Source organism: Cordyceps fumosorosea (genome assembly GCF_001636725.1).
Source record: "Cordyceps fumosorosea ARSEF 2679 chromosome Unknown scaffold_17, whole genome shotgun sequence".
NCBI classification, from domain to species: Eukaryota; Fungi; Ascomycota; class Sordariomycetes; order Hypocreales; family Cordycipitaceae; genus Cordyceps; species Cordyceps fumosorosea.
This window is the reverse complement of record NW_017387317.1, coordinates 374,737-388,317: the sequence shown is the minus strand read 5'-3', so window position 1 is coordinate 388,317 and position 13,581 is coordinate 374,737. Positions and strand designations below refer to the sequence as shown.

General features: G+C 52.3%; 3 protein-coding genes across 3 annotated transcripts; 1 reads left to right on the top strand and 2 right to left on the bottom strand.

Annotated features, from left to right (window-relative positions):
• Window positions 1-275: 275 nt before the first annotated feature.
• On the top strand, window positions 276-992 carry ISF_06560 (hypothetical protein; the record flags this gene model as incomplete). The annotated part of the gene is made up of 1 exon (XM_018850164.1): window positions 276-992. The coding sequence occupies one exon, from the start codon at window positions 276-278 to the stop codon at window positions 990-992; it is 717 nt and encodes a 238-aa protein (XP_018702652.1).
• Window positions 993-1,636: 644 nt separating this feature from the next.
• Window positions 1,637-2,880, bottom strand: ISF_06559 (Alcohol dehydrogenase superfamily, zinc-type; the record flags this gene model as incomplete). The annotated part of the gene is made up of 3 exons (XM_018850163.1): window positions 1,637-2,403; window positions 2,471-2,676; window positions 2,765-2,880. The coding sequence occupies 3 exons, from the start codon at window positions 2,878-2,880 to the stop codon at window positions 1,637-1,639; spliced, it is 1,089 nt and encodes a 362-aa protein (XP_018702651.1).
• A 2,166-nt stretch (window positions 2,881-5,046) lies between these two features.
• On the bottom strand, window positions 5,047-6,360 carry ISF_06558 (Glutamine synthetase; the record flags this gene model as incomplete). Its single annotated transcript, XM_018850162.1, has 1 exon — window positions 5,047-6,360. The coding sequence occupies one exon, from the start codon at window positions 6,358-6,360 to the stop codon at window positions 5,047-5,049; it is 1,314 nt and encodes a 437-aa protein (XP_018702650.1).
• Between the last annotated feature and the right edge of the window lie 7,221 nt (window positions 6,361-13,581).

Genomic DNA, 13,581 nt, shown 5'->3' with positions numbered 1-13,581 from the left:
GAGATTCAGGTTGGTGCTGTCCGTCACTGTGCTGGCAGAAGCTAGTTATGTATGTACCTGTCTAATTTACCCCGCTATTCCTCAATCGGCATACGACTCTACATCGCCACGCTAAACCCAATCGGATAAACGATTCATCAAACTCGAGCAAACAAGTGGTATAAGTCGTTTGCGCCAACACAGTCGAAATATAAATACAGGATGTGATCCGTCATTCCGATCATCTGTATGATTCTGGTCACCTGTCAAAGTCAAACATACAGTGCTCATTCACCATGTCTCCTGTCCTCGACACTATCGACCACGTCTATCTCCGTGCGAGCAACGCCAGCATCATCTACAACGAACTAGTCAACAATGCCGGTCTGCCCATCGCCTGGCCCTTTCGCTCCGTGGCCGACGATCTCTCCAGCGGCGCTGTGTCCCTCGGAAACCTCATCCTCGAGCTCGTGCAGACCAACAACACCTGCGCCGCCATGCCCTTCGTGCCCGAGTACGGCGTCGCGCTGACACCCCACGCTGCCACCATGGCCGAGAGCCGAGAGCGCGCAGCAACCCGGGGCATCGAGATGGGCGCCGACGACAGCTTCTACGACCCGAGCGGCAACCTTCTCTGGACGCGGGCGTCCTTGCCGCAGCTCAGTGGTGCCGGGCTCGACACCTTCTTCTGCGACTACACAGCCGACCAGTGGCCCCTACGAGACGGCTCCCGCGCGCAGCTCGCCACCAGCCGCGGCGGTGCCCTGGGCATCACTGGCGTCGAAGCCATGACGGTCCGGTCCGCTCACCTACGACAGACGACGGAGAAGTGGACACTTATAACTACGGACCGCGAGGACAAGGACATGCCGACGGTGCACGTCGTGGCAGGCGAGGACGAGGGCCTGCACGCTCTTACAATACGCGTGCGCGACGTGGAGGCGGCAGAGCGCAAGTTCAAGGAGCTTCTTCCTCATTTCCCGGACTCGTTGCTGCAGTGGCAGTTTATCTAGTCGCTGGTTGATGTTGGCTGGCGGGCAAGGCGAGCCAGTCAGACTGGGTGCTGTTCGTTCCCTAGAGGGAAAAAATGCATATCATTAGCGTTGCCATTATTATTATGACTAGATTTCACTGCTTCCTTCATGCACTATGGCGTATTATACTTTTTTGGTCGCCCCTGTGTACGTAGCGTGCTAAGAAACGACGAGACGGAGCGACGAAGCACAAAACGCAAAGTACAAGCTACGTCAACACCGCCATTTCTTCTCGTGAGGTCGACTCTGAATACCAATCAGCTGGCCAAGGAAAAATTCATAAAAATCCGTGAGAAATAATCACAAGCTTCTGTGGTGGTTCCGGGTTATATAGTGCGTGATGTGCCTGCACGGTGAACAGGTCAATTGACTGGTGGTTGCTCTGGAGCTGCACCGCCCTGTTACCCTGGACACCTTGATGGCAAATTGTCTCAAACTTTTTTCTGCGACTCAACTTTTCTTTCCTACACCCTACACAGTTCATCTCTTGCACGCAGGCATGTCACAAAAAATCACGTATATTGACCAGTAATGTTGAAAGCATCTTGGTGATTCATCGCTGACGTTCGCCGAAGCATGCCGTTCGTTGGCCTCATGCGTCATGGAAAAGCACCTGTCCGACTCTATGCCCACAGGTCGAGGACCACGCGACCGTGCAGCGTGGCGTCGTGCATCTTCTGAAAGGTGCTCGTCAGCTCGCCGAGCCCGACCACCTCGGAGCGGCACTTGATGACGCCCTTGGCCGCCAGCGCCAGCACCGCCGCCGCGTCCTCGTTGTTGCCCACGACGGAGCCCGCGATGTTGAAGCTGCCGTTGATGATCCTGGACGGGAACGCGCCGCCGATCGGCTCCGGGTCGTGCTCCGGCACGCCCACGCACACCAGCGTGCCGTCGAAGCGCAGCAGGCCCAGCGCCTGCGCGTATGCGACGTTGGACGCCGTGCACACGAGCACCGCGTGCGCGCCCAGCCCGTCGCACAGCCCGTGCACGTGCGCGGCGAGGTCGACCCCGTCGCGCGGGAATTTGGTCATGTCGACAAAGTGCTCGGCGCCGGACTCGCGGACGAGCGACTCCTTGCTGGGGTGGTCGACGCCGACGACGCGCAGGCCGAGCCCGCGACTGGCGACCTGCACGGCGAGGTGGCCGAGGCCGCCGCCCGCGCCGGACACGACGACCCAGTCGCCGGGCTTGGTGCGGCTGCGGCCCAGCGCGGCGTACACGGTCACGCCGGCGCACAGCATCGGCGCGGCGTCGGCGGCGCTCAGGCCGTCGGGGATGGGCGTCACGTAGCCCGCGGGGCCGAGGACGTACTGCTGGAAGGTGCCGGGGGCGAAGTAGCCCGAGATGGTCTGCTTCTTGCAGCACCCGTCCCGACCGGCCTTGCAGGGTGCTTTGCTTTCGTCATCAGCAAGCGGGGTTGTGGGGAGACAAGAGGGTTGAAAGGATGGGCGACGTACCGCATTCACCGCACACGGTCGCCAGCCACTTAACGCCAACGCGACTGCCCAGGGATAGACCGGAGCGCTCGGCGCCGGGGCCCAGCTTGACGACCTCGCCGATGCCCTCGTGCCCGCCAACCTGGTCTTTGGGTGTGGGATAGGGCAGCATGGCCCAGGAACGGGTCATGACGCCCAGGTCGGAGTGGCAGACGCCGGAGTGTGTTCTGGGGAAGGGAGGAAAAGAAATAGGCCGAGGTTAGCGGGCGGGGGACAAACCTACACCGGAAAGCCCCCTCACGGAACAAGACGTACAGTTTGATAAGAACTTGGCCCTCCCCGGGCTCGGGCGTGGGCAGCTCTACGATCTTGGTCGAGATGGTGCCGGGCTCATCGTAGACTGCTGCCTTGTATGTGGCTGGGATCTCCATGGTTGTCTGATGGAACAGATTTGTCGATTTTCTCTTTTTATCTCGTGAAATTTTTTGCAGTTTGTATTCTGCGATGAACAGATCTCTGCCGCCACTGCATCCGGGAGAGAGCAGCGTCACCTCTTATAACTTAATATAGGCTTCCCGTCTATAAACTCCGGTCGTCGGGGTTGTCGCCTCACCAACCCTGACCTTGTCCTCCCCCCTTCCCCTCGCTTGCCACACAAAAACGCCGTCATTGTCGTGGAGTTAGTTCGGGTGGTCCGGGGAAAGTCAGCGCCAACAAGAAACAAGACAAAAAAACGAGAACGCGAAGAAACGAGCTTGCGCCCCCCAATCCCGGGGGAGAGAATGCGGGGGCGGCGGCGACAAGCGGGGAGGGAGAAATGGGGAAGGCCAGCCAAGCCGTCATCTGAATCGCCTAACAGTATTATTACCCCGCAGAAAAAAAAAACCAAAATAGAGCGGCGGTACGGACCAAAGGGTTAGCCCGACAGCGGCTCTCTGAGCCAAGTGGCCAAGGATGTGATGTGATGCGGCAAAGAGTATTGCTATTGAGCCAGTAGCGCGGTAGCTCGCTTTTGGTGTGCCTCCCACTAAAAAATAGAAGTACCTTTCCAAGTAGGCATGTATGTAAAGTAACCTTCCTTCCTCTCTCACTCCTCCGCCGGCCTCGCCGCCACCGCCGCCGCTCGCAAGAACCCTCTTCCGGCCAGTTGTGCGGACCAGCGAAGATACATTTAGCGAATTCGCGAGCGTTGACAAGGCTCAAGGGGCTCGCTAGCGGCGACGGTGATGGCGGTGGCGGCTGTTTTAAAAGATACCTTACTTTATGTGTGATTCACTAATAGAGCGAGGTACTGCACTAAAACAGTGATATGATGCTGTGCCAATAGCAAAAGCTTCCCGTGCAAATAGCAATACTCATTCATAATTGCACGCTTCGCACCACCGCTCGAAAGTGAAAACACCCTGTACAATGCAGGGTCATTGGCTGGAATCAAACAGGAACCACTTCTATCAGGAACCACCCATCAATAGCGATGGAGGCAGAGCCATAATAGGGGGACCAGAACACATATCATAACCTCATAATATCCAATAATAATAATCCTATCTTCATAATCATCCAATTGACCCTTTCCAACAAAACGCATGGCTGACTGGTGTAACCTTTACATTTATTAACTGTAGTCAGTTATGCTATGTTTGTAGTGACCTCTAGCACAATGGACACTCCACCTCGCTCGAGGTAAAGCCCGGAATGCGACCATCTCTCATGTCGCCTATGCTGTCCTTCGCACCATCCTCCCTGTGTTGCAGCATCTGACATCGGAGGTAAAACAAAAATCTTATCAGCCATCGATTTGAATCGATTGCCGAGCTCCTGTACGCGTTACGAGATGCGATCAAGGCCCATCGTTCGTTGTATCTGGATGGTGGGATTCTTCACCGGGACATATCCCCGGGAAACATCATCACTCCAGCGCGCGTCGTGGGTTCTGGGGATAGCGACAGCCCCAAGGGGGTTTTGATTGACTTGGACGTTGCAACGCTGGCGAAGACGCCATCAAGACAATTCAAAAGCGTTGGAACGCCACTTTTCCGGGCGATCGGGGTCTTGCAGGCATATCTACCCGACAACCCTCATACATATCGTCATGACCTGGAAGCTTTCTTCTACAGCTTCCTCTCTCTTGCAATATGCAAGGGACCAGTTCCTGTGGGCGAAAACCAGCTGCAGCTACCAGAAACAAGCGCATTACAGATGTGGACTGAAGGTCGAACGGTGGACAGAGCAAGACGCAAGATAAAGGACATGCACGCTGAAGGTTTTCGTGCTACAACGACTGAGTTTATACCAGAGTTTAGGGGACTTCAAGGACTAGCAGAGAAACTCAGAAGCCTGTTGTTTCCTATGAGGGATGGGAAGTTGTGGACGGGGAACCGATCATGCGACGGAAGGGTTGACAGCTCTATACGATGGGATGATTGAAGTTTTTGACACGGCGGCTCAATATGAGGCTCGTTGAAAATACTCCAGAAAATGAAGCCTCCTTTGCTGGTTGACCGTTACCTCCGACTCCTCAACTTCCTTGTCCTTGTCCTTGACAGATATGTACCACTTCAAGAGATCAGCTCCTATCCAGGTCTCAATAGCAGGCATCAAAAGTACCCCAGAAAGCGAAGTCTCCTTTGCTCGTTGGCCATCTTCCCAAACTCCTCGACCTCTCTATCCTTGACAGATATGTACCACTTCAAGAGATCCTCTTCTTCTCCTATCCAGGTCTCAATAGCAGTATCCTTCTTGAGGCACTCTAATGCCTCTTTGAGTGTGGCTGGCATTCTCTTGTCCAGTCCAAACTGTGCCCGCCTCTTTTCGTCCAGCAAATGCGGAAAGAATTTGCAATCGCGCCAAGTCAGCTCAGTTCTGTTCGCAAGGCCGTCCATAGCAGCGCGTAGCACAGCTGCAGTGAAAATGTAGGGGTTTGCGGTGCTGTCCATCATCCGAAACTCCCAATGCGCATCGTCAATCTTCCTCACCGGCAAGTCGCGATTATCGGTGCCGAAGCCGATCCATGCTCCTGCCGCATCACTTACGGCGCGAGCGTAACTGTCATAGTTTGCCATGCCAAAGGCGCAGAGCGAGCCCATGTGGCTGAGAACGCCTGCCAGGAAATGGTCCGCGGACGCACGGCCGACCTTGGCCAGAGAGAGATGAAGGTGCAGTCCGTTGGATGGTCCGGCGAACGTGGGCTTTGGGGCCATGGTGGCCTTCAAATTCCGACGCACGCAGATTGTACGGATGATTTCTTGGGCTAAGACCAAGGAGTCAACGGCCTCCAGCGCGGGCTCGGCGGCTAAAGCAATTTCCAGCTGGTCCCGGACTTCCGCATGGAAGTGGTGGACACCGATTGAAGCTTTTTTCAGGGCGCTGACAATCTCTTCGACCAGATCTAGCGTCTCAGCACGTAGACCAGCGATTCTCGAGTAGCCATTCAGTCGGTCCATCGGTTTAATGACATTGTTGCTGTCGTCTAGTAGTACAATCTCGATCTCGAAGCCGATCAAAACCTTTGCACCCCATTCGCGCTCTAGTCGTCGCAGAGCTAGAACGAGCATGGTGCGAGGACATTTGTCGAATTCAAGCTCCGCGTCCTTCTGGTCAACGAAGCACATGGCCGTTGCGTGGTTGGCGTTGGTTCCGCAAATGCGCAAGGAAGACCAATCCGGTAGCAGATTCCAAGTCTCATGATAATCGCTAAGAGAAAAGATGACTGGAGCTGTGGATATGGGTATAATCATGCTGTTTTGTGCCAAGCACATGGCCGAACGGCCGTTTGCGATTCGGAGGCAACGCGAGGTGGGAACGAAGCGGGCACGCAAAACACCAGAGTAATCGACCCATTGAAAGCGAATGAAATCGACAGATGGATTCAACCGAAGGAACTCTTCGAGCTTCTGCAGAGCTGACGACATGGTGCGATGGCAAGGAAGGAGGAAGGTGGCTTAAAGTGCTAGAGGGTATTGAAAATCGAGAAGGGAGAGGAAGAGAGGAACTGACGAGGGGCCGACATATCAGGCCGTAACTCTAATGAAGATGGGCGGTGGAAGACGGGCATATGCCTGTACCATGAATCACGTGCGACCTGGCACTCCTGCAGCTTTTCTCTAGTACTGTTTCTGTCTGTATACGTCTGCGCTTTCCTTGTGAAACCGTAGGTCCGCATGCATCTTTAAGGGCAAGAGAAGACAAGAGAAGTTGCGCTTTAAAAAGTAAACAGTTGGGGGGATTGCGACGTATTTAGTAGCTTATTATAGCATATTAAGTTAGTTGGATAATAAGCTACTAATAAATAAGTCGTAACCCCCTGACTCCAACATCTAAGCCAAACTTAAAAGATGATTGCATTTATTAAAGACATCGGACAACATGCAACAGCTTGAATTCCAACCACTGCTCTTTATAATGCCATTTATAGAAGAACAGTCGCGTCAAGAAGTTTCAATACGGATGGCCGGACGTCGCGCCGATTTATCTGAACGCGACAAACCGCACCTCAACACTTGTTCTTGGTGGTCCCGCTGCGCCTGGATTCGGGACAGCGGCGTGAAAACCCACTGACAAACTTGGTCAATGTAGAAAACTCGCAAGTGGAAGCTTCAACACTAACCTGCACGTGTGCCAGTGCTATCAACGTTCCGGAATACGATGAGATCGCTCGGCTGCTGATTGGGCACGTAGTACCAGCGATGCTGCTCATTTGAATGTAAAAGCTGGTTTTCCGTGAGGCGGTCGACGTGCAGTACATCCGCATGCGCAATGTCAGATGGTTGGACGGTAGAGTAATCGCACACGGCTAATGGCCAGTCATTGTTCGGCCCGGTAAGTGGTTTCCAGATACTACGAGCAGGGATATCAGCAAAGAGGACATCGCGAGTTGACAGGAAAATCAAAACAGACTTGATCATGTCATATTCCTCATCTAGGAAATGAGCCTCCTGTCCTGGAAAAGATCCCTTTAATTGTTCAATAGCCCCCTGGGGTGTGTAGTCGGAATGGGCTATTGCGGCTGGTTGCTCGTATTTGACAAATTCGCCTTTCTGGGAGGGGAAGTGCGGATGTCTTTGCCTGACCTGCATGATTCATTAGATATTATCCTCCGGAAGCGATGGCCTTCTCACCACGAAATCAAGGCTCTCGAGCCTTGTATACTCTGGAAAGTGTTTGAGAATGATGTTTTCGAGTTCTGCCTGGTATCCCTGCTCAACAACTTGGGCCCTAGTCAGTGCATCTTCCGCTGTTAATGTAGTGTCCTCGTGAAGAATGCAAAAGCCAGAGGCGTCCATATCGAAATCTTCTTGACTGCTCACTGGAATCACCTGGACGTCGCATTCTGTGGTCACGATGTTTGTTCTCTTCGCGCCTCGTGGCTCGTCGACGACGAAGTCTGCCGAGTACGGCTTCTCTGTGTTGTATAGCTCATCTCGCGCAAGATATCTGATCTTTGTACGAAGCATGACTACAAGGCGATGCACCGAAAGCTTGAAACAGAATTTCTACACGAATCTTAAGGAGTATTATACTGACACGGGGGTGCAGCGTGGTGTATATATTATGACTACTAGGCAACCGTGTCCACCAACTCTGCCTGAGGCGACAGCTTGCAGTGGTCGTCCAATCCCTCGCAAAATAGCTGCCACCACTTCAGAGAATCGCGGAACATGACGCCCTTTCTGCAGTTTCTTGATGGGGTATGCTGCAGGATGCAGCTATCCGGTTGGCTGAGACCTGTCTTGAGCCAGTTGACACGGCCAGCTTGCATCGACCATTTTGCCGTCAAGGCGACTGACTCCGCACCTACGCATACGGCCGTCCAGCAGTCGTATTCGCTCATTAATCAAGCTTTAATTTAAAAAGTTCGAGGTGACGATACTGAAAATGGTGCGATTAGTAGCTAAAAATAATTCGTCTCGAATAATTAGGTACATGATCCTGCGCATGTGCCCCCCCCCCCCCCCCTCTGGGGAAAGAACAGAACCTTCTACCTACTTGTCTTCATGCGGCACTACTGCTACAATCGCCGCCACCAACTGGAGAGTTGCAAGAATGATAGAAAGACCTCCAACTACTAGGACTGCCCAAAAAGTATACCACTGCAGCGGGTTCCTTCGATCTCTCCACAAGTCTCGTAATCTGCTAGGCTGTTGTCTGAGGTTGAACTCCTGGATGGCGGCCAACCGAGAGCCCAACATGGGAAAATCATGTCGTGAGCTATAAGAGTCATTCTCCTGTAGAGTGTTGTCGAGACCGCGACACGAAATCGGCCAGAAAGACTCGGGCAGTCGTTTAGCGACTTCTTTCCGTGTATTGGTGCACAGGCACTCCAGCAATTGATCATAATCATGGCCGTCCTTCATTGCGTGGAGTTCGCTTTTTGATAGCTTTCGAGAGGAATGAGATTGTCCAAAAAGTAGACGATAGGACATCAAAACCTCCGAACAGAGTTGCCGGCTACATGCCAGCTCCTCCAGATCCTCATCATCAGTTGAGAACAAAGTTCGAACCACTCTATCAGCACTGGTCAGCCAGGAAATTTCTCAAAGTCAAGACTGTAAGGATACATTACTCTTCAAATAAAACGCCCCTGTCGCCTGCAATTGTTGCAAGTGCACAGAAGCTTGGGAATCGGAAGAGGGCCAGCGTCCGAGTTCTTAGATCGAATGACAAGTGGCAATTTAGATTGTCAACCCATTTCAGTCTCACCTTGCCAATTGTTCGCAGCGAATGGTAATTGATCGTGGACACACAAAGGACAGAAGACTGGCCAGTCGCCGGCTTCCTTGGCGAATGTCGACCCGCAAGAGCCTTGCGAAGATTCCGGAAGATCACTGGGATGGGTCGGGAGACAAGGTTCATGCTCAGACCGTCCTGATAGGCAGAGAACTGGTGGACTGAAAGGCAGGCAGCAGCTGCATGATGGTCGCGCGTGACCCGGGGCTGAAGGATCATGCTACCCCAACATAGAACGGCAAACACGGCCGTCATGCATTCATCCTGTGCTGCAGTGGGCAAGCCACTCTCTTCCGTACCTGCACTAGATCCCGTCGACAGTCGGATCAGTTTCCAGACATCCTGTATGCTGTACCCCTCCTCGCCAACGTCCAGGATCGCACTGGCAACAGCTCTGAACAAAGGCCAGCAGTGTGCAGAACACTGTGGGCGCGAGAGCCCGAACTCAGGCCAGATGCCCTTGTAGTCTTCGGTAAGAAGCGGTTGAAAACAATCTTCGAGGTAGCGACACCAAGAGGAAATCGTTGGCAGGCTGGTGACCTGATGCATCTCCTCGGAAGTGAACCCGAAAAGGGCCTGCAATGCCTGTACACGACAGCCACTCATTGGCTCCGAATCGACTTTTGAAATCCTGTCCTGCTGCCCCTCAACATCGATTGATAGGGTGTTTGAGTTCTCGGGTGCTTCTAGCTCGACCATGCTGTCTGAAAGGTCCTACTTCTCTCGGATGGTAGAGCTGCGATCGTACTAGCCCAGGTCATCAGCTTTTATTTTCCGAACCCCAGAGCTGATTGTGACGCCCTTCAGCCTAGCAATACATTGCGATAAGGCGTATGGGTTCCGCTGGATAAGGTATGCTTGAGACTTGCATCGTAAACAAGGCTGCGGCTGGGAAACAGGCAAACAGGCAACATTGTGAAAGTCAAATAATGTATGAAAGTGGAGCATCTCATGCAGAATTCGCAGAGCATTGATATCTTGCTGCCATACAGCTTGTTACATGTATGATATGAGCACGTTTCTATCCATGATATTGGTCCGGGAGTGGTCTGGATGTGATATGCTACATGAAAGCGGTTGGGTAGCTATGCAGTGTTTGTTCCGCCCCCAATGTCTCTCTTCCCCTCTTTCTAGTCGGCAGCCCGATTTCGAAGTATTTGAACCGTCGTCTGCTGCAAAAGTTATTCGGTTAGGAGCCAATCTTCAAGCACCATTCTTGGTTCTCACAGGCAAGTATTGAGGCCTCCCTGGAGGAACACGTGGTAACGGCTGACATTCGCTGCAGACTTGAAGCACCACTCGGCAAAGGATCCTCTCATTCAGAATGCCTCCGGCTACCACGAACCTCTCTCAGCCATGGAAGGCCTGGTATCAGGCTACTCCCACTTACCAGCCTCCGACGAACGCGGTCTTGATTGGAGGTACATCTCAGGGAGCCTTGCCCCAGAAACCCCGCAATGTTGATCTTTCTAAGCCGAAGAATTGATAGATTGGCCTAGTTCATCTAACGTATTATCGTTTTATTCAATACACTGTCTTGTACCAAAAAAATGCTAAGAGTCTCATGCGAATGTTTGCAGACTGCGGCACATGTGATACGCTACTAGTAATAGTGAAAATATCCTGCAGAGAAACGAGGCTTTCTTGCGGGAACAGAAATGGGTAAAAAAGAAGATGAGCAAATTCTCGTCCTGACACACTTTGAGCTCTTTCATGTACCTATCGCCACCAAATGAAGACCAAGCTATCATATGTACTTTCCTGATCGACGTTTTCCGCGTCCGGCGAACGAGAGAGCAGAAGCCGTATAGCCTCCGCACGCAGTCTCTCCGACTCTTTCTTGTCCCTTATTGGCTCCCGTCCGAGTGCCTCGGACATCTTTAAAAGGCACCTGGCGTGCTCCACTGGCATGCTAGCGACATGCCGCTCCGTGATTGAGGAAGCTTCTCTCAGATGCTTGCTATTAACCATGTTAGCTCCCACAAGTCTGGCAAAATGTAGGACCCGACGACGAACATAGCAGTCTCTGACTTTCCCTTATCAAGAGCTGCGCAGCCCATTCGATACACACATGCGCCACAAAACGGATCCGTCAGCAGATTGTCTCCCGACACCCAGGTGTTGTGAGCCTTTGTGAAGTGTCTCTCAGCTGCCTCGAAGGCGCCATCCGATCGATCAACTGTGCCCAGCGAGAAGTGAGTACTATCGAATGTCAGAAAATCGGCCGAGGAGGATAGGAGGGCACTGGGGGTCGTACTAGGCGACCATGGCCCAGTTGTATGGTTTTGCAGCTTCAAGCTGGCGAAGGCCTTGCGTAAGGACGTTTCTTGATTCATCTTTCTGTGCTGCCCATATCAGATTAGTACCCATCCCCCACTTCAGTATTGCTGGCCATTCTGTCTTGTCTTCGCTGTTATCTTCCGCCCAAGAAAGCCAGTGGTCGCGCGCTTTCTTTTGGAAGTGGACCGCTTGGGCGAAGTTGTTCGTGGAGGCATATCCGTCAGCAAGATTCTCTGCACACCATGCCTCTTCGCGCAGATTGCGCGGTTGGTCCGTTGCAAAGACTTCGTACGCGATCTGGAGGTGGCGGATGCCTTCTTCAGCCCTGCCTACTCGTTCTAGAGCTTGACCCCGGTGGGACGCAAAGGAGCCTTCAAGGTCAACTTGGATGCTTGGTGGTTGGGGCGGGATGGAGGCGATCGCCATATCGTTCACGTCCAAGAGGTTGAGAAGATCATTGTAGTTGTTCGTTTCGATGAGAAAGCTTAGCCTTGATTAGTGCTTTCAGGCGCTGGGTACAAGGTTAGACTTACCGTTGGCAGGCGTTATTGAGGCTGCAGTATTCCATCAAAGCCGAGAAGTTCGGGTTGGATGTTTTTTCCTCTCGAAAAAAGTCTCGCAGGCTCAGAACTTGTGGGAGATAAAGAGAACATTGTTGCCACGAATGGTACATTTGAGCAAACTCAGCATCCTGCCTCGGAAATGCGTTAGATACCAACAATGATGCATCATTGAAGCTGCGTTGACGCTCCTCCGGGCTCATAAAATGTTTGAAAGATGCTTGCACGAGTCTGTGAATCGACAAAGCCCTCTTTTCTTTGTTGCGCTTAACCAAGGCAAGCATCATGAGTGTTTCCATCTCATCTGAGAAATCGAAGGCGTCTTTGCAAAACTCGAGGGAGGCCGGGAAAGCATTCGTATTCTTCGGTTCAAAAAGGGCTTGGGGAATGTTGTCCGGGGAGAGGAAGGCCAGGGCGCCTAATATTGCGCGACTTCTTTCATTCAGATTTCGAAACGACATCTCCCAGAGAGCATTGATCGAATTGCTCCCAAAAATACCGTGGACCTTCTGCGGCTGCTTCTTATAAAGTTCCACGAATTCTTGAATGGACCAGGAGCGGCGATGTATGAGACCAGCCATCAGAGACAAAGCGAGTGCATGGCCACTGAGGCTATGGGCCAACTCTTGGGCACTCTTAGCCTCAGACTCAGTAAGTTGACTGGTGATATCCGTCGAGAGAAGGTGCAGCAAGAATTGAGAGCCAGTATCATTGTCCCATTCCTTAATTTCCAGTCCACCATCACATGGATAGAACGAAAAGCTATGATTGCGGGTCGTAATGATGGCTTGACCATGAGAAACAGCTGGCCAGTATTTCATCAGGAGGTTCATGTCTTCGACATTGTCAAAAAGCAGGAGCCATTTACATTCTTGTCATGTATTAGCGTGGCACATGGGATATGGATTCAAACGCACCCGTATTTTGGAGCCAGTCCAGGACAATTGTTCTATTCTGATCGTCATTTTTGGGGTGTGCGCCTGGCAGCTTCAATCGCAGGGCAATTTCCGTGAAGCTCTGTCGAATATTGGCCGCCTTCTCGCCTGATATCCAGAACATGGCATCAAGCTCTTTGTTACGAATCCGAATTTCCACATACCGAAGAGCAATGGAGCTCTTTCCAATGCCGCCGATGCCATGCAAAGCAAGTGAGCGGAATGTCTGGCTGCTGTCCTGTGATCGGTTGGTGAAAAATCGATCAATCTGAATGAAGTCATCGGTACGGTCAAAAAAACGAGGGGTTCTCGAGATAGGATAGATAAAACAAGGAAGGCTTGCAGGCTCGTTCGAGATCGGAGAGATCGGGCTCGGGGTAGACAGGGCCGATTGCATTTGAGACAGATTATTGAGCCCTGAAAGTCTGGACATCTTCTCTAAACGAGAAACTGCCTCATCAATTTCAGACCTGCAGGACCTAAACTTTGTTTCAAGTGGCTCCCAGACGTTCTCATCTAGATAAACGTTAGATAGGTAGGACTGTATTACGTCGGGAGCTCACTTTTTGCGAAGTATTCCACATCCTCCCGGATGAAATTGATCGCTGTAACAAGGAATTGGGCCACCAAG